The sequence below is a fragment of the Sprattus sprattus genome, assembly GCF_963457725.1.
Source record: "Sprattus sprattus genome assembly, chromosome: 5".
Classification (NCBI taxonomy): Eukaryota; Metazoa; Chordata; class Actinopteri; order Clupeiformes; family Clupeidae; genus Sprattus; species Sprattus sprattus.
In genome coordinates this window covers 24510544-24535559 of record NC_137924.1, presented here as the reverse complement: position 1 = coordinate 24535559, position 25016 = coordinate 24510544, and the positions used below count along the sequence as shown (strand labels likewise).

The 25016-nt window shown below is 44.4% G+C and overlaps 3 protein-coding genes across 3 annotated transcripts; 1 reads left to right on the top strand and 2 right to left on the bottom strand.

The window, feature by feature from the left end:
* Nucleotides 1-226: 226 nt before the first annotated feature.
* On the bottom strand, nt 227-5536 carry tmem182a (transmembrane protein 182a). The gene is made up of 5 exons (XM_080838299.1): nt 5131-5536; nt 3982-4114; nt 3235-3333; nt 2462-2599; nt 227-1105 (listed from the first exon to the last, which is right to left on the bottom strand). The coding sequence occupies exons 1-5, from the start codon at nt 5272-5274 to the stop codon at nt 882-884; spliced, it is 738 nt and encodes a 245-aa protein (XP_080694425.1). The 5' UTR covers nt 5275-5536; the 3' UTR covers nt 227-881.
* A 2364-nt stretch (nt 5537-7900) lies between these two features.
* Nucleotides 7901-14847, top strand: mfsd9 (major facilitator superfamily domain containing 9). The gene is made up of 6 exons (XM_080838216.1): nt 7901-8020; nt 9560-9647; nt 10072-10115; nt 11744-11873; nt 12203-12412; nt 13865-14847. Exons 1-6 carry the CDS (start codon nt 7937-7939, stop codon nt 14740-14742), a joined length of 1434 nt encoding a protein of 477 aa, XP_080694342.1. The 5' UTR covers nt 7901-7936; the 3' UTR covers nt 14743-14847.
* Nucleotides 14848-16395: 1548 nt separating this feature from the next.
* On the bottom strand, nt 16396-24862 carry slc9a2 (solute carrier family 9 member 2; the record flags this gene model as incomplete). The annotated part of the gene is made up of 12 exons (XM_080839479.1): nt 16396-16805; nt 16946-17033; nt 17265-17381; nt 18370-18472; nt 18705-18872; nt 19519-19589; nt 19793-19882; nt 20134-20333; nt 20513-20730; nt 20981-21231; nt 23698-24161; nt 24607-24862. The coding sequence occupies 12 exons, from the start codon at nt 24860-24862 to the stop codon at nt 16396-16398; spliced, it is 2436 nt and encodes an 811-aa protein (XP_080695605.1).
* Between the last annotated feature and the right edge of the window lie 154 nt (nt 24863-25016).

Sequence of the window (25016 nt, the reverse complement as noted above, 5' to 3'; positions counted from 1 at the left end):
TAAGGATGTATTCACAACAACACTGTAAATAAGCCTTAATGCTTGCATCTATATTTCTGTTTTCATTGTCTAAATAGCATTTGAATATGGTTAAGATATAAATAATAATATAAAATATCTATTCACAGAGCAAATAATTTTTTATCGCTACCAAGCCAGATTTGTTAAAGAGTTCTTTAGTCCTGGATGTCGACTGTAAATGTAAAGACATCAAATGCTGTTTGTGTGTGTAATATTTTAATCACCAGAAGTCATAAATATCTTAAAATACAAACATATAAAATGTTTTGTGTACTGAAAAGGCCTTTGAGGACAAAAATGAATGTTAACAGTGACATACATGCTCTATTAATTTATGCACAAAATGCAATGATACTGTGTGATAACAATGGCAAAGCTCTAAAATGGTCTGAAAGTGGGAAATAGAATGCCGTCAGCTATCAACTGTGTTGTGACAGACACACTGCTTGGCTGACTTCTCTGCATTCAGCCCAGAGACATATCATGTGATCCCAAACCATGCTAGCCCATTCAAACCAACCATAGACTTAAAATAGGCACAAGCCTCACACTCATACTGATGCTCATCCTCCCCTGTGGTAACAACAGTGCTTGTGAATTCATCCAGTAAACATCCCCATCCTTATCAGGTTGCCAGTAAGGGTGGTTCAAGTACAGGAGTGATATTGTATTAGCCCTTCACAAAGGTGCAGGGCAGCTAAAACTGTTGATGAGTAAAGAAAATGCTCTGGCAAGCATAACAGCATCACTGGGGTCAAATCGGGTCGTCTGAGGTCGTAAATCGCAGGGCCACCCACCAGCACAGGAATCGGTGAAGCACCAGTCGTGTCATTTCCACATACCACGGCCAGGCGGGGCATTTATCGGCACTGCATCTGCACAGAGCGTCCAATGAGGAGGAAGAGCAGACCGGCCAGCAGGCAGAAGAACACTCCCACGGGGGCCAGCATGAAGGAGAAGCCGTAGTCCATGGACATCTCGAAGAGCGGACACTTGGTTATCTGGTACTCCATGTACATCGGCACCAAATCCAGGGCCTCTTTCCAAATCACAAACATAATAGTAACAGCCAGCAGAAATAGAGCTGTGGAGGACGATAGGAAAGGGGGGGGGGGGGGGGGGGGGATGAGGAGAGTGACAGAAGAGAATAATGTGTAGCTCTGACAAAGGTCTGTCACATTGCCAACGATATTTATATAACAGTAACAGTAAAAACAACAGTTTGAAATATCACTTTAGGTCATAACAAAAGCATTGTCCATAATAATGACATAAAGTATAATATCAATGGGTGTCAATTTCAGAGCAATAGTGAATTTTTAAAAGCAGTCCTTTAAAACATGAATGATATTTTTGAGAGGCTCTCCTTATCATTGACTGGTGTGGACGCTCTTATCGTTATAGTAACAGTTGTTGTTATAGTTTTCGTTATCAATGGCAGTGTGGACGGCCCTAAGGGTTGTGTCCACAGGCTTCCTGAGCAAAGCATCAGTAAGTAATGGGATGGCAGTGCCTATGTGATAACCTGTGCTTTTGTGCTCCTGGTCACGGGAAGCAGAGGGGATTGTACACAACTGCCCAATCAGACTGATTTTTTAAACTAACCTGAAAGAACAGAATGTGTCTGGACAACTGTGACACACGTAGCGCCAATTTATACACAATGCCAGTTAGATCAAGAATAGCCGGAGAAGGGCAGAGCTGGCAGTGTGTCTGTTCTGTTTGGTTATATATAGAGTGCAATGACATAAGATACAGTGGGCTCTAATTTTAGGGCCATCTGAGAGTATTCAATATTGTTACCGTCAACCACAAGCTAGTTACCATGTTCTCATATCCTTTCATTTGTTCCCAGGTTGTCAGATAACAACTACTGAATATGACTGCTACATACAGGTTAGACATTTGTTAATGTTACATTTCCACCCCTAAACTGAAAGCTGAGGTCCATAAAACACGATGTTGCAAGGCATATGTTAAGACTTGGATATGAGCCTCAGTCAATCCAAGAACAACTTGCACACTATCAAATACCAATGTGGAAATAAGTAGACTTTTAATACATCAGAAAACTAGTGCAGAGTGATACTCAGTGAGGAGCAAAACATCAACACATTAAGACCCTCCTTACGCTATGCTTAATTGGAGGATGGTCCGTGGGGACAATGTCACTCAACCAAACAAGCCAATTTAGGGTGCACAGAGCAACATTTTCTTTGACAGTATCGTTGAAGGGACATGTTTGATGTTATTAGGGTAAAATGTTTATTAAAAAAAAGAGTTTGGATATGATTCTGTGTGATGTTAAATTAAATGTTAAATCAAGTCCAGGACTTTTTTTTAAACTACAATGAAATTCAGTCCAGATATAAGATCCAGCCCAGATATAACTGAAAACATACGTACATGCACATAAAACAACATGGAAATAAACACCTACCTGATATCAGATAGAGCCCACCTCCTGCCTTGTAGAGGCAGTGACTGGAAAATGGGGCCGCACAGATGAGGAGGAATCCAGCCAACACAGCCGCCGCCACACCCACCAGCATGAAGACACTCCAGAAGCCCCTGTAGACTACAGTGATATGGCCACACTCAGTTCATCCCCATGACAACACAGTGATATGGCCACACTCATTGACACTAATTTACATTTAGTCATTTAGCAGACACTTTTGTCCAAAGCAACGTACAAGGGAGAGAAAAGTCAGGCTACGAGCAAGCTACTTTACATAAGAAATAGAAGGAAAAAAAAATAGAAAAGAAGAAAAAAACACACTCATTGGATCCCAAGACAACACAGTGATATGGTCACACTCAGATCCTCCCAAGACAACACAGTAATATGGCCACACTCAGTGACTCCCAAGACAACACAATAGTGATAGTAAGAGAATAGAAAGACAGGTAGCCATTTGTCCAATTTATGATCTAATATTAGTTGGCTAATGAATAACCCTTTGGAGTTAGTAACCCAGTAGATAAGGTTTAACATTTCTGTTCCACAGAAAAAATTGTGTAGAGAATATTCGCACAAGGTTTGAAAAGGTTGACCTCTATCTGGAATAGTTTTCCTTTGAGGCTCTTCAAAAGGTACTCCAGCCGGTCACTGATTTCATTTTATCTAGCGGTTGACGAATCAGTATAAATTCCACCCACAATGAAATAAGCAGACAGTCACAGCAGGCAGTCTATGCGCCTGTTACTTACTGATGGCGGAGTCAACGGTGGTGGCGTTGTGTGAGGCCTCGGAGACTGGGTAGGGGAACAGGTAAGCATGCTTGCACTCTTTACTGTGTGGCTGATTGGCTGAGGAGAGAGAGTCAACAGTTACTCCACATTCCGGTCCAAATGAAAGTACTAGTGATGTCACCATTCATTCATTAGTCTTGATTAGTCAAAAGTCTGAGCCTTGCTAAATGTATATCTATGTAAGATTTGAAAAGAGTGGCTGAGGAGGAAAAAACATCAAACCCCCATCCCCCCCCCCCCCCCCCCCCCCCCCACACACACACACACACACACACACACACACACACACACACACACACACACACACTCCTGCTGAGGGGTCTGCTCATCCTGTTTGTTGGGACGGATGCCAGAGAGATTCACCAAGTGAGAATGACCAAGGCAATGACCTCATCACATGACAGCCCTTCAAGGCTGCTGGGGTTGGTCAGCCTCAAGATATCCCAGAGGCTCTCAGAGACACCCTGATTTGTGCCATTGTCATGTGACAATACAGCTATGTGGCACCAGCATGCAGCATTAATGATAGCTAGCCCTGTGTGATTCCACAACAGGGCATCTTCAACCCAAACTATTTTATTCTGACCCAGCATATGTTCCATTAGAATTACTGACTGAGAAAATGCAAAGTCCTCAAACTAATATGCCTGCTTCACTGGCCATTGCTCATTTGGCTACTGTCGAATGAGGGGGAATTTTACTTACTGAACCAGAACTTCAGTAGGTTTTCTCCATCCGAAGCTTCAAGCCTTCCGGTGAAGGAACAGAGCCAGAAGAAGCCCTCGTGGTAAAAGACTGTGGGGTCTGCAGCATCCTGGTTCACCACCATGTCCCCCCGCTATGGCAGTCAGAAGAGGAGATGTTAACAGACATGGGAGGTGTGCTGGGCCTGAGTTGGTGGGATGCTAATTATACACATGCTAGATCTCAACAGCTCGAAGTCACCCTCTAGTATTGTTGTCCAGAGCAAGAGCTAATATGGATGCAATAAACGATTAAAAGACTTTTTCAAACTACAATTGCAAAACAATATGATTGTGTCAAAGATACCATGGCTCAACTCGCTGTGGGATCTAAGAAAGGCAACATTCCTGCTGAGCCCTCCCATCACCACAACAGCCTCTTCAGATGAACTTTGACCCTGAATCACAGTGACCCTGGAGACCAGGGTGTCAGGCTATCCCACTGAGCCGCCACTAAGAACATCCACTAACTCTCAGTGCTCTTTGTCAGAACAGCACCAAGCAACGTGTTCACAAGGCACAGCTGTTCATAGTTTCACCTTCTTAAAGTCCTGGTTTTCTGCCCTTTTTCATTTTTATCCTGTGTCTGCAGATAAAACAAAAACTTAATTTGCCTCCATCTGTTCACAAACAGCGCTGTAGTTCCATTGTTGTCTTTGTTGTTTTCGAAATGTGTCTCTTTCCTCATTGCAACATGTACCGCTGTCTCTGTCACTTTCCAAATTCCAAATAGCTTTAATGCTCAGGCATACCTTGAGATTCTTGTTTCATTGCATGCCATTTACAGAAAAAATCTCCTACCAGTAGGTGATATTCTATCCTGCTGCACCAGGACTGTAAAAAGTGACATCCCAGCCATCTGAAGCGTCTTAATTATGGCATGAAAAAGCTGCTGTCAAAACGGGTGTCTGATATCGCTTATCTGTGTAGCTGAGCACCTTCCAGAACTGTGCAGCCTCAAGTCCAGCAGATAACTTGTTTGGGAGATCTCACTTCTGACAGCTAAAGTCTTACTTGCCGTGGCTGCATACCCCACCAAAAGTGTAAGCGACTGAGAACAAAGCCTTCTGGAAACCCACAAGCCTGGTAAAGCAACATCAACAGCACTCACCTCCAACGGTGTTCCCGTATTCTCCGGATCCGGGCACGTTTCATAGGCTACAAGCCAGTAATCTGTGCCAAAAGACAGCAAGATGGCCAGAGTGGCCAGAGCGCCGAAAAGGCCGGCGAAGAACAATGCCACACTCAACTTCATGGCGAAGAGTCTTGAATCCCTCTCTTATTTTCTCTTTGGTCTGTGTGTGTCGCTGTGTGTGAGAGACTGATTGACTTCAATCATCAACCGGCCCCCCCCTCTTCTCATCAACTCTCCCCTTGTGACTCTCTTGCCTCTCTTCTGCACGACTTTTGGCCAAGTGTCTCGTGTATCAGCTTAGTTGTTGTCCTTTGATTTCCCTTCCCTCCCTCTTGTGGCTCCTCTTCAGCTCTGCTGTCTATCTGAGGGTCCAGTGACAGGGTGAGGGTGCGCTGGACGAGCGTGCAGTAGAGGGACTAGTTCTGCCCCCTTGGCTATTTTGGACTGGTGATTGAAGGTGACTGCTGCTGCCTAGAGGTGTGGCTACTGGGAAGAAGGGAAGGCAGAGGGGTTGTAGGAGGGGGCCGGCACTGAAATATCTCCCTACCAACTGGAGACCACCGACCTCCACCACCACCACCACGCACGTTTTCATGGTAGTCACACTCAGACGCTGTCTAATCCCACCCCAATAACCTTCTCCCCAGTTCCTACTGAGAAAAATGTCCGGTGTATGTATGTGTGTGGGGGGCGGCGGGTTCCCAAAACATGATCTGTCCTTACATGCCACTGTGGTGGCTTTTCAGCTGTCATCAGCGTTTGTGACAAGCTGAGGAAATATTTAGTGTTAAGGCTGAATGGATTCTGTACAGACAGGGTGTAACATGTGTTCACTAAACCCCACTAACTCCTATGCAAAATGTTATCCCTCGAAAGATTGAAAAATCTGATCTGGGGGTTAGCACAGAAACAAGTGATCGAGTCCTCTGTCCCAGAGTCCTAAATGCTTCCTAACTGTTGATTTTGACCTGACCTGAGTCTACCAAGGCACGGATGCAGAGCCTCATTATCTGCCCCGCGGGGCATTTAGCAGTAACGATGGAAAAGCAGCACCTTATTAGCACATTGCTGCGAATGGAGTCAGCGGCCCCACAGGAAAACAAAACAGATGCTCAACCTCGCTCCACAGAGTGTTTGTGTTTCCTCTCCCTACTCACTTAAGGACATTAACAACATTAACAGTCATAGTTTATTTCCAGGAGAAGAAATTGGACTTAAAGGGATGGTCAGCGATTTTAGTCCAGTACACTTTTTGTCAAATTCAGCTAATTTCTCATCGCAGTCCTGAAACTGTGTGTTTATTGTGTGCTCTCAAAAACACTCTGGTGTTTATATCCAGTCCTGGCACTGTAAATGGGAAACAAACATAGTGGGTCGGACAAAGCCATAAAGTATTCCAGCCAATCAACATGCTTCTTCAGGAGCACAGAGGGAGGGGTGTTATTCGATTGGGAGTCAGGATAAAATATTATCAACCTTTCGACTTTAATACAAGAACATCGCTGTGATCTTTGGCATCCTTGTGATAGAGCCTGAGCACCTGACTGAAGTGGATTTATGCAGTTTCACACTAAAACCTTTTTGAAGTGATCATCAAATACCACTGGTCACAGCTGGGTGGTGGCAGTGCGTTTGTTGCCATTTCCCCCGAGGTCACTTTTGATCTGTGTGACTTTTCCATTACTCATTGTCCCCTCTCCCTAACAACACAAAGATCATGCCCTGCTTCACTAATTGCATGCTGTCAGCGTGCACAGTCAGAGGCATGAGACACCCACCGGGCAGGCTGGTGATACATCCCCATCATGGAGTGGAGATGAAAGTCTCAGGTGGGGTGAGACTTACTGGGGCCACTCGACAAGTGACTGAGGTTGTGATTTCATTCAGACAGGTGGGATGATCTATTACTATTTTTTCATAACCAGGTAAATGTCTAAGCCACGTTATACATAAAACACACACGCACAAGCACACGCACACACACACACACACACACAGAAAGAGTAAGCAATACCTAGTACCACACAGATACCACAAAGGAAAGTGAAAGCTAAAGGGAAAGAGTACAAGGAGACACACATGACGGCTACTTTATAAGGGACACAGTATGAGGGCTCAATCTGTGCCGCTGCATGATCTCAGATAAATCCTCTTGGGAATATTGGTATATCAGCTGTGTTGTGCTGACAGACCACTGTAGCTTGAGACCTCACACCCTTTACCCATAAGCCATTGCTACAGGGTATCAGTAAACAAAGTTCCAGCAAGGATGTTGAACACAAGAAAGAATGACATAACTGTCGCCAGAAGTGAGTTACCAAATAAAAAAAGACGCTAATAGATCATTTTAACTTCTGGGCAAACAAATTCCTGTCTCATCAAAAACACCCTATTACAATTTACTCAATCAGGAGGAGAATCAACTTCAAATTTGGCGCTAGTTGTCCGTTTCTCTGCTGTGACGCACAAAGTGGACGATACCACATGGTCGTTTTTTAAAAAGGTATGAATATTCTGCAAGAGTGGGTTAACCCAAAAAACGCCTTATATCAGAGTTCACAAATAAAGACGGCAAATCTATAAATGTAATTTCCATGTGGAAATTCGGGGATATAAGTCAAAAGACTTTAAATGTGATACATCAATTACAAACACATTTACTAGCGCCCCCTCAGACAGTACAAGTTTGCACGAAGCCAGAACTGACGGTGGACTAGAGCTGCTACAGTGTTGCAGTGTGCGCTTCCGCATTGACTACATATTGTACTGTCAGTGCGGGAGAATGAATAACTCAAAATGTAGCATTTTTCAGAAACCAAGGAGACCTTCACGGATTATACAATGCATTTATGTGGTTGGATTCATGGTGAGTGAAACTACGTCCTGTCATTTGCGAGCGTGTTGTTTGTCATTTAATCCATTCATGTCATGCTCTCAAGTTCTGTATGCTGTTTTGGGGCAGGTGATGGAGATTACAGGTTTTGCGCAGTAACTTTAGGGGATTTCACCTCCCCGATTTAATGTAGTATCCCACCATTATAAAAGCGCAGTTTGTACGCAGTTTGAGTCATGATGAACCTTGGACAAATCAATGTGTCAGCTGTTAGTGACCCTTTATGACTCCCTCGCGTAAATTCATTGAAATACAATGTGTGTTCCATTGCAGAGTCGTCCTCATAAATTTAACCTAGAAAGTGTATGGGTTGTGCCTCTTAACCTCTCGCAAAACTGCATATTAATGTGTAATACAGTCTTAGTGAAGTCAACTGTGCTGTCTGACAAAAAAATATTCTCAAGGGGGGAATACATTGCATGTGATGAATATGATGGATTGGTTACAGAATGGTTTGCTGTGCAGGCCTTTTTCAAAGCCTATTAAAGTGTGTTTTGCTGTTATTATTTGCTGTATAACACAGTAGAAATCTTGCCGTAGCAGATTTTCAACACCTTTTCTATTTGTCTTCGCAGCATTTGTGAGGACAAACCCCATTTGAAAGATTTGATTCTCACCAACACTGACACACACCCACATCTACCCGATGTGTTTGTTCCCTGTGCGAATTCAGGAGTAGTTATGCCCAGAATTAAACTGTTAGTTTAATAGAAAGTGCCGTGACACGGGTAAAGCTACGTGTGACTTCAATCAAGTCGCTGGCTGGGCAGGCAGACTGCAGAGATGGTCTGAAAATGTTGATAAACAGGGTTTATCTGAGGGCTAATCTGAGATGCTGAACACCCTCCCACTGCACACGTCACCATCGTCCCTTACCTGTCGTCCTTTTGATAGCAGAGTAGGACAACCAGTTATGACATTCAGCCCAAACCACTACTCCCTCTCTTTCTCTTACCCATTTGTCTCATTTGTTTTGTCACTCTCTTTGTTGTGGCAGTGACAGCTTGTTGCATACTGAACAGGGTGAATGTGCTGTGAGCGTGATATTTTTTGCACTGGTTTATCTATGTAATTTGAAATTCAATTCTGACTTGGCATAGTAAGAGAAAGGGGCCTTTTCTGCTCAACTCATTATGGAGCACACAACTCCTCATTCATTGGTCCACAGTCCATGTTGATGTCTCCTACTGTACAATGAGTTTCTGTTGCCCATTTGCAATTTGTTTCCTTACTATCACATGCCAACAGTACTCATGGCATAGTTTTTTTTTTTGTGGTGGTAATGACGATGACTGACATTCCATTTGAAAATAGTACAATTTTAAGTGTCATTATTTTTTTAATTCATGGAAATACTGTATGTATTGTATGGAAACACACCTTCAGTGTAAATGTTTTTATTTTTTTTTATTTGCCAACTTTGAAGCTATCAAAGCCAAACCTTAATCTTGTCTCATCTCAAAATCACTGTCCTAAGTATGTTTCTATCCACCTGATTGGTTGTCTCCACAGGACCTATTTGGTGTCAGCATGATCATCCCTCTTCTGAGTCATCACGTGAAGTCTCTCGGAGCCAGTCACACTGTCGCCGGCATCGTAGGTATGTGTCATCAACCTGTCTATGGATATTACAGAAACAAGAAAATGTTTTACCTCTAAATATTAAGAGCCTTTACTTTTAGATAGAACTGTTTAATATCCTCTAAGCTAGCACTGGCTGATCAACATCAAACACTTTCACCCACAAAGTCCATCAAAGGCGTATTTGTAAATTGACAGCACCTTGTTCAGAATTAAATATCCCTCTGTGTCTATAAGATCAGATAAATCTTTTGATTTAATTAAGCTTTCCTCTTTCACTGTCGTCACAAGGTTTTCCGTGAATTGTGCCTGGGTGTATCGCGCGTTGCTAATCATATTTAATATTTCGAGTGATGTCTGAGCGCAGTGTACAGTTTCTTATATAACCACATTACCCCTCCCTCTCCACGTGCCCCCCCCCCTCTCCACCACCACCACCACAGGGTCCACTTATGGAATCTTACAACTGTTCTCCAGCACAGTCGTGGTAAGTGTTTTTCAATGCATATTGAAATGGACATGCATGTGTGGATGACATTATGATTAGATTACCACAGAGGCTTTTGGGCTGTGAATATATGCTAGGTGTAGTTTGTCTGGAAACCTGGATAGGGTTTATGTCCTCAGCTCTTAGAGACGAGGCACACACCCATGCACAAACATGTCGGGATACAGTTGACCTGAAGGCCCCTTAAGACGCTGTGTTTTGTACCAAGCTCCAAAGTCTTGACGGTGATGTAAACAAGTCTGGCTCTGATCGTGGGCCTCAATCAATTTTGTGAGGTGAGGTTCGGACTGCAGATAACATTTCTCCACAATAAAAGAACAGCTTCAGTGTAAGTCAGGCTAGCTTCCTCTCAGAGGACTGGCTCACACAGTGGAGAGAGCCTCCCCCACCGACCCACCCCAAAATTGGTTTAGAACGTCGGGGTCACAAGGCAAATTAAAAGGAAAAGGACTCGTTTGTCCTCCGCTGTTGCCGAGCGCAAAGACCGAACAGCCAGGTCTCTATGATTTCCCTGCGGGCAGGCAGAACATAGCAAATTCAATTGGTCCTGATTTCATTATGCCATAATGTCGTGTGTGTACGTGTGTGTATGATAAAGAGAGGGAGAAAGAGAGAGGAAGAGACACACACACACACAAAGAGAGATAGTGTGCGTGTGCGTGTGCGTGTGCGTGTGCGTGTGCGTGTGCGTGTGCGTGTGCGCGTGCGCGTGCACGTGCACGTGTGTGTCTGTGTGTGTGTGTGTGTGTGTGTGTGTGTGTGTGTGTGTGTGTGTGTGTGTGTGTGTGTGTGTGTGTGTGTGTGTGTGTGTGTGTGTGTGTGCCATTCATACCTCCACATAACGAGTGGCAAAGCACAGGCCCTCCTGCCAAGAAAAAACTGTGGAATTCCTCATCTCGTGCCTGAAAATCTGATGGATAAGTGATGTGCCTCTTCACGAAGGATACCCAATCAGCCTAAGGTGGTTTAAGGCCAACTCTAGTTTAAGTCACCTTCAGTGAAAATTCACTCAGTTCATTTTGACTGGACTGTGTCATTACGGGAGTTGTCAAGACAGGGTCAGGTCTCAACAAGAATTATAAAACAATTGGGTTCTACGCCACTCGGCCTGCGTCCTCGGTGGCTACGGCCGAACACCACCCGTGGGATTATCCCTTACCTACCCCACTCCCACTCGTGCTATATTGCTTAAACATTCTATTTACATTCATCAGTTTCTAAAAGCCCCGAATTTTCAGCTATTAAGCAATTATGCTCTTGGTCTGTTGCTAGTCTGCTCTTTCAAATTAACCATGCTTTTTCTGTCCACCACGGCAATAAGGATAAAGCCTCACATCATGTGTTTTTATGGAACATTCACTTAAATAGTGCCTACAGCAGCAGAGACTGTTTGTAAAAAGAAGCCTACGCTACTGCATTAAGATGCATTACAGATCATCTGACTGTAGGGTAGGGCAGAATAAGTGGATACATTTAGTGTACAATACCAAGGAAATCAAGGCTTAGTGGGTTAATGTATAATAAAGATCTCCTACAGCTCCACCTGTTTAATGCTGTGCCTACAGCTCCACCTGTTTAATGCTGTGCTGTTGTGCTGTGGTTGGCAGGGCAGCTGGAGTGATGTGGTGGGCCGGCGCAACTCTCTCCTCACCTGCCTGCTGCTGAGTGCCCTGGGCTACGCCCTGCTGGGCCTGTCCAGCAGCATCGCCCTCTTCGTGCTGGCGCGCATCCCTGTGGGTAGGTGAAACACAGGCCTCAGCAGTCTGTCTATGGGTATAAGCATTACTGTCATGACTGTGGATTTAGTGCACTCGTATATTCTCATGCAGAGTGCTTTCATGATGTATTTTTTTGGTATGGATGACTATGGGAAAAGGAGTTATGAATTTAAATATGTCCTGGTACAAATGACATGCAAGGTCATCCCTTGTAGATCTTATTTTAGATTAAACATATTAATTTCTATGCAACATATTTTATTACCGTTATTTGATGCTAGTAATGTTTCTTGGTGTGTGTGTGTGTGTGTGGGTGTGTTTGTGTATGTGTGTGTCTCACTCTCCCAGGGCTCTTCAAACACTCACTGTCCATCTGCCGGGCGCTGCTGTCGGACCTGGTGTCTGAGACGGACCGGCCACTGGTCATGGGTCACTTTAACGCGGCCTCCAGTGTGGGCTTCATCCTGGGGCCCATGGTGGGGGGCTACCTTACCGAACGCGAGGGCGGCTTCTACACCTCCTCCTTCGTCTGCGCTGCTATCTTCCTCCTCAACTCCGGTGAGTGGGATGGGAGAGGGAGAGGGAGAGGGAGAGGATGGAAACCAGAGAACAGAAAAGTGATGATCTGTGATGAATGACAGAAATTGTCAGCCTAGCAACAGTGGATGATGACAGAACAGATGAATACAGACCATGGTATGCTCTGGCTTGTAGCTGGACTTCTGTCACAGTGGGCTGGCCTTGAAACACTGTAGAGGAAGACAGCTCCTATCCTCTGTCTCTTCCTAAGGCAAGCTTACTCGTTTACAATGTGTTAGATGTATCCAGGTGGCTCTCTCCGCTATCTTGGCTATGGTAGATGTTGACAGTTGCACTTGGTATGGTCTGTCCCACTTGGGCGAGTGGCACTGTTTTCTTTTGAGATTGTTGATTAGGACACAATCTCCTGGCCCAGCCTTGGTTTCAGCCTCACAGGTTCATGTGAAGCAGAGAGTTCTGAGAGCATTTTGCTTATTCACATATTTGCCATATATTCTGCAAATGTATATTCAATCTCTTTAGCTGTTTCAGCAAGTGGTTTGAGTGCTGAGGCAGTGTAGGTTCTTCCATACATAAAACGGTGATAACAACATGCATGCTTATTTTCACTAATTTCACTTTTGGATTCTCAATTTGCTTTTAATAGTTTGGATTTGACTCAATACAATCATCAATAATGAATTATTCAAATCTCTCTCATAAAATATAAATAAGAAGTACAAATATATGCTTACTATCCCCACTTATTAAGGCATATTTTCACCATGGCTCAATATTGCAGCATATCTTTTAGTATTGTGAGATCTAATTCTTCAGTTGTGTATGTGTCAGATGGTTGTTGCAGCGCGGCCTGGTTAGTGGCCTTGTCTGCTTTGTGGTTTCCCAATAAAACCGGGTTTTTTGTCTGTGCGCGCAGGTCAATCAGTTCCGCTGCTTGTGCAGAATAGTGTGGAAGTAGTGGAGTGCGTTGAAGGTTTTTTTGCTTGAACCATCAACAAACAATAGTTAAATCAGCTTTTGGAAAAGGCATATCTCATAGGTCAGCTCTGGCTGTCTGTTTTATCTCTTTGCTATCATGTGGATTACCATCCTCTGCCTAGTGTAGTGTAGCTGGATTAAATGTTAAGCAGTGCTCAATAGTGATATGAGGCTACGTTAGCAGAACAGTCATGCAAGATAATTGTCTGGCTGGTGACATGTAAGCATGTGGAACTTTCAGTGTAAGTGGGCTGTGTAGTACAATAGGAGCAGAGGCCTGCACCGTCAAGGCTGCAGCCACTACTGCTTGTAAACATTCAGACATTGCTTGAGCTAGTGGATCTACTAGCTAGTGGAAAAGCCATGTTCCTGTTGCTGTTCCTGCACTTGATTCTATTCTAAAGTAATAAACAGTGTTTGGTAACTATCTCCATCACTTAGGAATCACATTGTATGTGAATATGTTAGAATTGAATATGTTTCTCTCTTTAGGCCTAGTTTGGATGTTACCATGGAATGAGGTGCCAATCCTCCGCACAGACTCTAACGCCAACAGCAGCCCCAACTCCAGGCGGGCCTACGACGGGGTGAAGAACAGCCAGCAGAACTGTTCAGACGGGAACAACCACCTCTGTCACTCGCACAACCACCACTCCCACCCCGCCTCTGCTGTCTCCTCCCCGGCGGCCCACGGCAGAAGGTGGCTCTGGAGGGAGGTGTCCCTGCTTCAGCCGGCGTGGCGTCAGCTCTCCTCCATGGTGGCGCGCATCCGCCACGTGGGTTCGTCGGACATGTGGGACGTGTTCCTGGTGCGCCTACTGATGGCCGTGTCCATCATGCTCTACTACAGCAACTTCTCCCTGGCCATGGAGGAGCGCTTCCAGCTCAAGCCCAAGGTGACGGGCTACCTGATCAGCTACAGCAGCACGCTGGGTGCCCTGGCCGGCTGTCTGGTGGGGCCCGTCACGCAGCTCTACGGCCAGGACATGTCGGCGCTGCTGCTGCACTCCACCGTGCTGACCGGCACGCTCATCTTCCTGTACGCCACGGCGCCCAGCGTCTGGCAGGTGCTGCTCACCTCCACCTTCTTCGCCATCTCCACCACCATCGGCCGGACGTGCATCACTGACCTGGAGCTGCGGCGCGGCGGTTCCCAGGCCAGCGGCACGCTCATCGGCGCCGGCCAGTCGGTGACGGCAGTGGGTCGCGTGCTGGCGCCACTTCTCTCGGGCCTGGCCCAGGAGATGAGCCCCTGTGGGCCGCCCAGCCTGGGCGTGGTGCTGGCTCTGGCCGCCGTGGGCCTCCTGCTGGTACGGATACCCAAGTGGGACAGCAAGGGAAGAACCAAGGACAAGAGCCCCAAGCTATGAGATCCGAGCGTGGGTGTGGGTGTGTGTGTGCCTTACAGGTGGCATGGATACATGGGGTAGCTCTCAGAGAGGAGTCCAGTCTGGCAGCAGCAGGTGGCAGCAGCGTTGGTTGGACTTAAGTGTTTGTTGTTAAGTGTTGTGATGGACATAATTCCAGGGTCAGCTTCGATGAGGGGGGCCTGTTACTGGTTTCATCTGAGTGACGACGTCATTGTGCTGATGGAAAAAGGTGTGGCTGCCTCCGTTTTGCAACTGGCAGTGAAGACCTGATGCAGCACAGGCAAACAGGGGGACATCAACAACCCAGACCAGAGACTTGGGTTCTGTGCCAGAGCATCACGGCACAGGGTTTTACAAGCAGGTAATTGATTTAAGTAATAAGAGGACATTTCCCTAAAATGGGTTGGCATTAAGAAAAACAAGAAAAACATTCCTATGAATTCCATTCCATGCTCTAGTTTAACCACTTTTTATCCTAAGGTTCACAGGTAGCAGGCACATCAAATCCCCGAGACTGAAATCAACTACATTTTTTCAGAATAACCTCGTGTTAAACTAATGGGATATGTCTTTATCCAATGGCACTGTTTTGTAATGGACTTTTGCATTCTGTACGATTGTTGGTATGGTTATATTCAGACAAAAAAAAAATCAAAACTCCCCACTTACTATTTTATTGATTTGCTAATAATGTATCAATACCAAAGCCTATTTATTACTTGATTTGGTTTGTGCCTATGAATGAAGTAATAATAATTGAATGGTTCATTTCAAATAAGCAATGAAATCATTGAAAAACCAAGTGCGCTGTCATAAATAAATTATTCCAGTTTGATGATTGAAAATAAACTCAAGTTTCACACACTAATGAAGTCTGTGCCGAGTGTCATTAACCTGATGGGCCAAGTGTATTAATCCCTCTCCAGGCAATTTCCAAGTAGTCCAACAAAAAGACATCACTATTCAGCGCTCATGTAGAAACTGTGAATTAATGAACATATGGACATCACAATGAGATGATAAATTGAAGTCTATAACCAGGAGCCACGCTCAGTCTGAATTCTTTCTGTTATGCATCCCCACCAGAGATCTACAGTACTCCTTTCTTCCGTGACTTACAGTATATATGAAGATCAAATTTGAGTGGCCAATAAACACATACTGTTGCAGAGATTTTAAGCTCTGTAATATTTACATTTTATTATATCACATTAAAATACTGAATCCACACATTCATCAACACAAATGACCTGCCCACAACTAAAAGCAGAGGCTGTTCTGGATTATCAAATACATCTTTAAATTATATACTACATCACAACATGTGTGTATGCTGAGCGCTTCAGTCAAAGTGAATGTTCTACCATAAAAAGTCAAATTTGTAAAACAAGAATGTTGTAAGAAGCATTTAAAAGAGAATGACTAAAACAGGAAGTGATGTGAAAGTAATGTCATTCAAAAGAGGACGGCACTGAGGTATGTTGAGCTACTGTTCCGTTTGGTGTGAAAACATATAAATAGCGTGACTGACGAAAGCCTCTTTTGGGAAGCCGGTAACAGTAAGCAGCCCATTTCACATAATGGATGTTACCATGACACTTTTGTTCAAGAACCGATAGCAGTCCTGCTGCTAGCCCCAGACCCTGTGCTCTCTCAGGGCTTCGGCTGTGGCCGTGGCTTCCACTGAGGCCTGAGCAGAGGAGCCTGTGCTCTCCCCTCACCTTGACGCGCAGGGGCCCAGACCGGGGGAGGAGACAGTGGCTGCTGCTCCTCCTCCTCCTCCTCCTCTTCTCTGGGCCCTCTGGCCGTGTCGCCATTATCACCAGAGGAGCCATTCCGCGTACGGGGGATGGGCGCCCGAGTGCCTGGCAGGTGGGGCGCTCTGTGGCTGTGGCTGTCTCTGAGTGGTTGTTGCTCATCCACCAGGCTGACAGACGAAGGGGCTTCCCTCACGGTGTCAAGCATGTGCAGGGGCATCCCGCTACTGGACGAGGGCCGCTGAGCACGGCCAAACCTGGCCCTAACTGCAGGGTAGCCCATCTCTGACATAGTATCACCATCACCTGAGAAAGCAAGAGATCGCTATTCAATATGCACCCTTTACACACCAATGCACTCACACCTAGCAGATGGGTTTCAGGCAGTGTCAAATGTGTTCCACTAGATGGCGATAGAAAACTGCTGAAGCACAGGGAACGCTTACCAACATGACTCATTCTCTTTGGAGGGAATTGAGATTCCAGATTCTGCCCAGCTGGGAGGGAAAGGTACTTGTGTGATCTCGCCACATCCTGAGAATAAAAGAGTGAGAGATGAAGATTGAGGGATAAAGTATCATAGGAAGAGTCAGACAGAAATAATAAGGACTAAAGTGATTTTTATGTAAAACTAAAGTTCAACCAAAACAGTTTTTGTATCTGAACTCGAATTGCTTCTGAAAAGAACTGGGGCCACTGATTTTCAGGCCGACTGATGCCTTGCTGTTCCCAAACCCCCAAAATGCAGAGATTCTTCCAGCTTACCTGGTTTTGGAAGCTCCCAGGTCGAAGGCTTCGCCGGATGCTGGCATGCCGCCTGATTAGGATCTCCTTAGATCTTGTGTCATTGGGCATGGCGTATTTGTTGGTATATGCAACAGTCTAAAAACACCCATAAAAAACCAGAAGCGTTATTACAAAACACACTGAAACCTGTGCACCTGTATTTATTCTCTAGTAAAGGGCTTAGGACGTGTCCCAGTTTCACATGGGCGTGTTCATGACCACATGTTGCAGAGGTGGGGCCATCTTTATGACCTCTACATTTCTCTAAGACATCAAGCGCTGGTCGCTGAAATGGGCCCAGACATCCATGGAAGCCCCCACTGTGGTTATGTAGAGAATCCCAGTTATCTCTCCTTCTGTTTGTCTACCCCCTCTAATGTCACACCCCGAGTGACCTACCCGGCTCTTAACATATCGTAAAGTCCCAGGTAAACAAACATGGAGTCCATTAAGAGGTCTACAGCTACCACTCAAAGGCTCGGCTCAGATGACTCACTGGTAATCGGTCAGTCCCAACGACAGCTACAGGAAGTAAGGGGTATGAAAGTAAATGGCTTGTGTGAGAAAACTTCCCACCCGGTTGAGAGAGCACACGAGTGGGGTATGGCGCAGTGTTAAAGCCATGGGGAGATTTATCTGCCTTCTGTTGTGGATGTCTGAGCACAACACACATGCCTTACACCCTCCCAGGTCAGAGATCTGCTGTGTATTGTACAAGGGATGGATGGTGGACAGGTTCAAGCCCGGTCTGGGCTGGAGTGTTTAGGCAGATTAGATCAACAACTGGAGCCAGAGGCCTCTTTGGGTATGCAAAACCACTGGTTCCAGAGCACAGCTTTCATGCTACTCAAAACTGAGGGCAGGTCTGGTACTGATACTCACTGATATGAACACCTATGGTGCACAGCTCAAATGGGCCACTATACTACTTTTCTATGAAGTCTCCAACAGCAACAAAATAGACTATATTATAAATACAAACTAGAAACACTGAAAACTGTCGGTAGTGTCAGATCTCACACATCATAGTTAATTTCTCTTTGAAAATATTTATTGCCGACTGGTGAATGTATAGGAGTCTCACCCTCTGTCTTATTTTGTACATGTTCTTGGAGAGAATGTCATGCATGTTTCGAAGATCAGTAGCAAGGAACTTCTTTTTAGGGTTGCTGCTAGGCTTTTTGTCACTGGGTGAAACAAAAGAAAGACAAACCATTAAAAATATCACAGGGCCAAAAGGGAATCTTCCAGACACAAGTGAAAAATGAAACCTTAAGAACATTCTGTTGTCGTTTAGGTTTAAACAGAAGATAAACTAAAACATTTACTGAAACATTTACCAAGGTGACAATAGTTTTTTTACTACACACTAATTTTTCATTTTAATACACGTGGGAAAATGTGTAGGGGACTACATACGGCAGCAATTCATCTAATGGTGTATTGCTGATGTCGGCAGATACTGAATCCAGGATTTCCATAGCATTCTGAAGCTCCAGCTTCTTATATAGTGCCACAATACTGGACTCTGCTCTGTTATCCCGGATCAGGATCTTTCGGATAAAGCTGTTATTAAATTTAATGAACCTAGAGGGGGAAAATCAATGTTTAAGAACAAACAAAGGTAGAAGTCAAAAATGGTCTTAAACTTTGAGAATATAGATAGTGTACGGTCTCAACGTGTGTGTGTGTGTTTGTGTTTGTGTGTGTGTGTGTGTGTTTGTGACCACACAACAGACAGAGCATCTCTGATTAATATGTTTACTCTTTACTCTGCCCTAAGGTGGTCATCCAAGCTTCGGGGGAAAAAAGCCCGATCAGGGAAGTTTCCAAACAAACAAAACCAGTTCTACCAGTTCAGGCACTAACGGCAGGGAAGAGGGGAGGGAGACAGCATGGAGAACAAGGCGATGAACGAGGAAGTTAACATATGACACCACGTTCCACCACACCTCTTTTATTTTCACATCGCCCTCATACAAAACCCAGCTGAAAACTGGCCCCTAAGAGAGGCCCACTGCAGAGATCTCCAAAACAATTAGTCAAGAAAATAGTGCGAGAAATTGTTTGTGTGAGATTTAAGGAGAGAAAAGGTAAACACACACACACACACACACACACACACACACACACACACACACACACAAACACAAAAACAAACACAAACACAAACACAAACTTAGTTGTGCAACTAAGTGAGAAAGATAGGTGTTGGATAGGTAAGTAACCTTACTTGTCTTTCCAGTAGTGGTGACTCCACTGTCCACAAAGGTCCTCTATGCCGGCAATTGTGTGCTCCATTGTCTGAAGGCAGGTGGGATAGCATGAGAAGCTATGGATTAGGATATCTTATTTGATGTTTAAAAAGATTCAAACTGGCGAGCCTTAGGATACAGGAATTAACTGCATAAATCCCCACTGAACATGACACCTTCTAATAACAGAGCATATTATAAGACCGGAGACAGCCATGGCAACTATGCCCATGTTAGTGTGAGGCAACATACCCTTGAATGGACTTCCACATTAATGGTGTCCAGGTTTCGGTTGGTTTTACGGACGTTCATCAGCTCAATCAGAGGCCGTATGCTGATCCCCTGTTTGGACACAGCAGATTAAGGCACTTGATGTGAGTGATTTTCACAAATGTTATGTCAACACACCTCAGGGATTTTTTTAACACAGAAAGTAGCATTACAGTACAGAAACATTGTTGTTGTATTTCCTATTTTCATATATATACATTCTTCTCACTGCACTAGGACATAAAACATTTATTTGTATCGAAGTCCATTCTGGAAGAAAACGTTATACTACAGTTGAATACTTTGAAAATATGTGTACATGCCTGGATGAAAACTGTGAAGATGATGATGACAATAGTGGCTGTAATGAAAAGTTTCTTGCGGCCAATGTTGTCTGGAAGGGTGAAAACCAAGGCAAAGGAAATAGCTCCTCTCAGGCCACCGTAGGCCAGACCAAACTGGTCTTTTAGGTTGAAGGGGATGGTGCGGAAAGGGTTAATAATCTGAGTCAAGACCAGCACGCCTGAGGGAAAGAGAACCACATGAAATATGATATCAAGTTCAAGAAGAAGTACCGAACTTCAATAGTTAGGATTCACACACACACACACACACACAAAGACACACACACACACAGAAACAGACACAGAAACAGACACACACACACACACACACACACACACACACACACACACAACTCACCTAGGCCTCGCCAGACAACAGCAAAGAGGAGGGTGAATGAGATGTAGCCCCAGTTCCATTCATGTTCCGTTGTTATGGTGACCACACCCAAGAAGAAGAAGATCAAAGTCTCGGACACACTGCCCATCATCTTGATGACATGGCGAATTGTGGTGCAGGAACGCTGGGATACATTTTCCTCCACGTAGTATTTCATAGTCAGAGCACAGGTCACTATACTGTGGACCCACAAGAACCAAAAACAAATCCATCAGGTGAGGGAAGTCAAATGGAGTGATACTAGAAGAGTGATTTAAAAAATCTGGGATATGCTCTAGGGATATGCAACCAATACAGACTAAGACAGCAGTTAATGCCAGGTCTGTTCCCTACAGGTTAACTGGCTCACTATCATTTGAGTTCCGTTTAACAAAGTGACATATCACGGTTACTTGTGTGTGTGTTCCCGAAAGTCACTTGACTACTCACGCTGTGATGCTGGAGATGCCAAACATCTCAGCCACCAGGTAGGCCAAGTAACTGTACATGAAGATGAAGAGGGGCTCAATCTCCCCCACCTTCCCTGTGAAGCGCGTGGTGAAGGATGCCACCACGCCAAACAGAAACCCGAACAGCACGCCACCCAAGCCCACCACAAAGAACCGGGCCACGCCCAGAAACACATCAGGAGCATCCACCACTGGCAGCTCAGCCACGTGGTTGAAGAGGTTATACAGCACCTGAGAGAGACCAACAAACAGACCACAGATTGAAGAAATAAAAAAAAGGAAAAAAATAAAAAGAAAGCAGACTGACAAGACAGACAGTAATTCCTTACGCTACATATGTAAGCCTATCAGAAGTTAGTCAGTAGTCTTTCAATCAGGCCCTTCTCATTGTCATTCATTGTTACCTCCGCCAAGGAGGTTATGTTTTCACCCCTGTATGTTTGTTTGTTTGTTTGTCAGCAGGATTACGCAGAAACGCATGGACCGATTTCCATCAAACTTTGTGGGGAGATTGGGTAATATAATGATTTTCAGATGTCAAGGTCAAAGGTCAAGGTCACAAGGCGGAGGTTTGCATTCTCTGAATGCTCCCATTCTTGTTAATATATGAGAGCATGCTTCACTCTCGCTGACATTTGTTAACGGTATGGTCCAGGTGAGAAATCCTTCATTTAAATATCAAATCTTTTTGGAATGGCAGGGTAGATTAGAATGGTCATAAAGATAGTTCTCTGATGAGAAAACTATTCCGTTCCATGCCTTATTTCAAGTATCGAATCAAAGTTACTACAAAAGAAAACAAATTAAGTTAATTCTCATTTATAAGGCGGTGGTTGTTTTTTTCTCCTCCCTTTGGCTATGTTTATGCTCCCCCCACCCCAACTCCTGTCCTCCTCTCTATCCCTTTGTCCCAAAGAAACTCTTGATTCCCGGGCGACGGCCACGCCTGCTGGTGAACACGGCCAAATGTTTGCCCTTGTTCTCTGCTACTGTGTACAAAACAAAAGGGTTTCACCCAAGTAGAGTTGCAGATTAGGCACTATCTGAGTTTGATTCAGCGGCCAAGCAAACAGTACCTGACAATGCTGAGGCTGCACAGGCAATCATCCAGCCAGATTGTACAACCACAATTGACAGACACCCAATTTCCTCTTTCGTGGCATCAGTCCTCAATATATTTTAGGATCTGGGTGTGATTATTTTCTTATGGTTATCAACAGTACTGTTGGGAATTTGTCCAAGGGATAAAAAAAAACTTTTAAGTGATTGCTTGCATGCATCTGAAAAAAAGCCTGCCTCTCTTTCCACGTACGGTTTCATGGCCAAAAGTTTATAGCCATGCCCTATCCACTTAAGAAGACCCCTGAAGCTGCTTTACAATTGGGCAGACTACAGTAAACATACAAAACACAAATACTGGACACTGAAAAATGTACCCAGATCTATGTCGAACAACACTTTCTACCACAGAGACAGCACAGCTGATTCTAGAATGTTCTGCAGACACCCCACAAGCTTAGCATCCTAGCAAGGCTGTCTATACCTATGGAGGGAATCCGCTGTAATGCCCGAAACTTGAGCTGCACGGTTAGTGTGAACAACCCAGAACAATGAGAGGAGTTTCTCTAACAAGGAAACACAACAGGGCAAAAAAAAAAAGGAATGAGGCCACTGCTTTGAACATGTCACTGCAGGAGAGACTGGAAAATGGATAAGGATCTTAACCGTTCTGTTTTTGTAAACAAAGATGGAATTGAGTCCCTCAAAATATACTGGATGACCCTCTATGAAATGTATTTTATAGTACTGCTTTGATCTGAATATCTCTCATACAATACCATACTCCTGCCCTACACCTGTTAAGTGGGCTGTGTCATTGAGAACAGATTGCCCTACTGCTAATGCCATATTTGATGACAGACAAATACACAGAGGTACATTACAGTGTATCTCAGTCGTGTTGAGGAAACAAACCAGGGAAATGGCAGACAAAATAAACAGACCTGAAAACATGTCGCAGCAAAGCCTCTACCTTTTTGTTCCATTTGCCTCTCTACTTGTTTCCGTTTATCTGCTTTGGGTTTTTTGTATTTTGTTCTCTGAGATTAAGCAACATGTAAAACACTTGCTGAAACCCTCAGATAGACTTATCCCCACATCTTTCAGAGAGCCGCTGTGTTTAGGAAATATTGAAAAAAGACCTGCTGTTGACTGTAGCCAGTTCTTCAGAGATCAGTTCAAGTTTTCCTTAACCTGCTCCACCAAGTATTTTGAACTCTTTGAGTCTTAAAATCCAGACACTTCTTATGTTTCTGTTAGAGTAGTCAAATGTACTACTCTGAAATCTAGTAAACTTTTCCCAAAACCTCCTCCACTCCTTCAGTACACTCCTCCACTCCTTCAAACCTTCTCCACTCCTTCAAACCTTCTCCACTCCTTCAGTCTGGCATGAAACCCCATCTCTAGATTGTGTTATTGCTCATTACATACTCAGCATAGCCTTAATCCATGCTATGACATCACCACAAGTGCAGGAGTTCTGGTTTTGCCACTTCCATTTCCCCCATATTCAGGGTGAATGGGGACTATTTTCAAGTACTTCATAAAGACCCACACAACACACAAACAATACCATACATATATATATATATATATGGTATTAGAAGTTGTCTTTTTGCCCTTTGCTCTCTTACTCACCACAGTGACAGCGTCATTGAACAGGCATTCACCAAACACCACAATGTAGAGCTGCTCGTTCACGTTGACATCCTCAAACACGGTGAGCACGGCCACCGGGTCCACAGCCGAGATGATGGCGGCAAAGAGCAGGTTCTCCTGCAGGTTGATGTCCTGTACGCCAAAGGCCTCAATCTGGCAGATGGTGAAGAGCGAGATACCAATGCCGATGGAGTTCCAGAGGGTCCCCACGACGGCAAACCACAGCACTGTGCCAATGTTCTCAAAGAAGGCCCGGGTGGGCATGAAGTAGCCCGAGTCCAGCACGATGGGGGGCAGCATGTAGAGGAAGAAGACGTTGCTGGAGAGCACGGCTGGAGGTTCCTCGTGCACAGCGTGCATGATTGACCCAACAATGAGGCCCACGCCGATCAGCAGGCAGGATTCTGGCACCCAGATGGTGATCTTATTGTAAACGTGGAAACCTTATAAATTCAGGAAAAGACTTTGTGAAAAGGTTGAACACTTGTACCTTGTGATTATTTTGTGGACTACATTGGATATCATAGTTTGGACCTCACTTGTACCTGTACAATTTGAACTTTGGTAATACAATTAAATATAATGTCTCATTGTGTGTAAACTGGATACACAATTCATGATTATTTTAACTGCACTTCATTAACCCTCATGTGACACACCTGAACAGAAAAATATAATACTGTCAACAACATAGCATAAATCAGTATTCAGTAACCAGGACTAAGCTTAGGTAAAGACAAGATATCTTCTGCCAAAAATACTTCACCACAGATCAAGTGCATAGACAGAGGTGAGTTAATAGAAAAATAACTTTGACCAGTTAGTGTGTTAGTATTGCACGTGAGCAGCCACTACAATGGTCTTGTTTGATATTGAGAGTTTGCTTACCTATTTTAGCAAAAGACGCCAGTAGCACCCACAAAGTAATTTCGAAGGGTATCTGTATACGAGAATAATCTACAGTGAACAGAGGTAAATTTGTTTTTGTCTGTTCAGGGAAAGATTGGGGTCCATTGTTTTGAGTAATGGGGGGACCAGCGGTGTTTATAGGTCTTGGTGGTATCTCTCCCTTAGCCCCAGAGGCCAAGAGAGAAGTAAGTGTTACAAAAGTTAAAAAGTGCAAAGAAATCCAGTGGCCTCCCATCCTGAACAACGCGGAGAAAATGTCAGTTTTTAAAGGAGAAGGTCGAGTTGGAGAGTTTTCTTCACCTTTCCTCTCAAAGTGAAAAATATGGAACTATCCAGTGTCCTTTGTCACAAATGTAAAATTGTTCTCAGAATTTCTTCCCCCAACAACG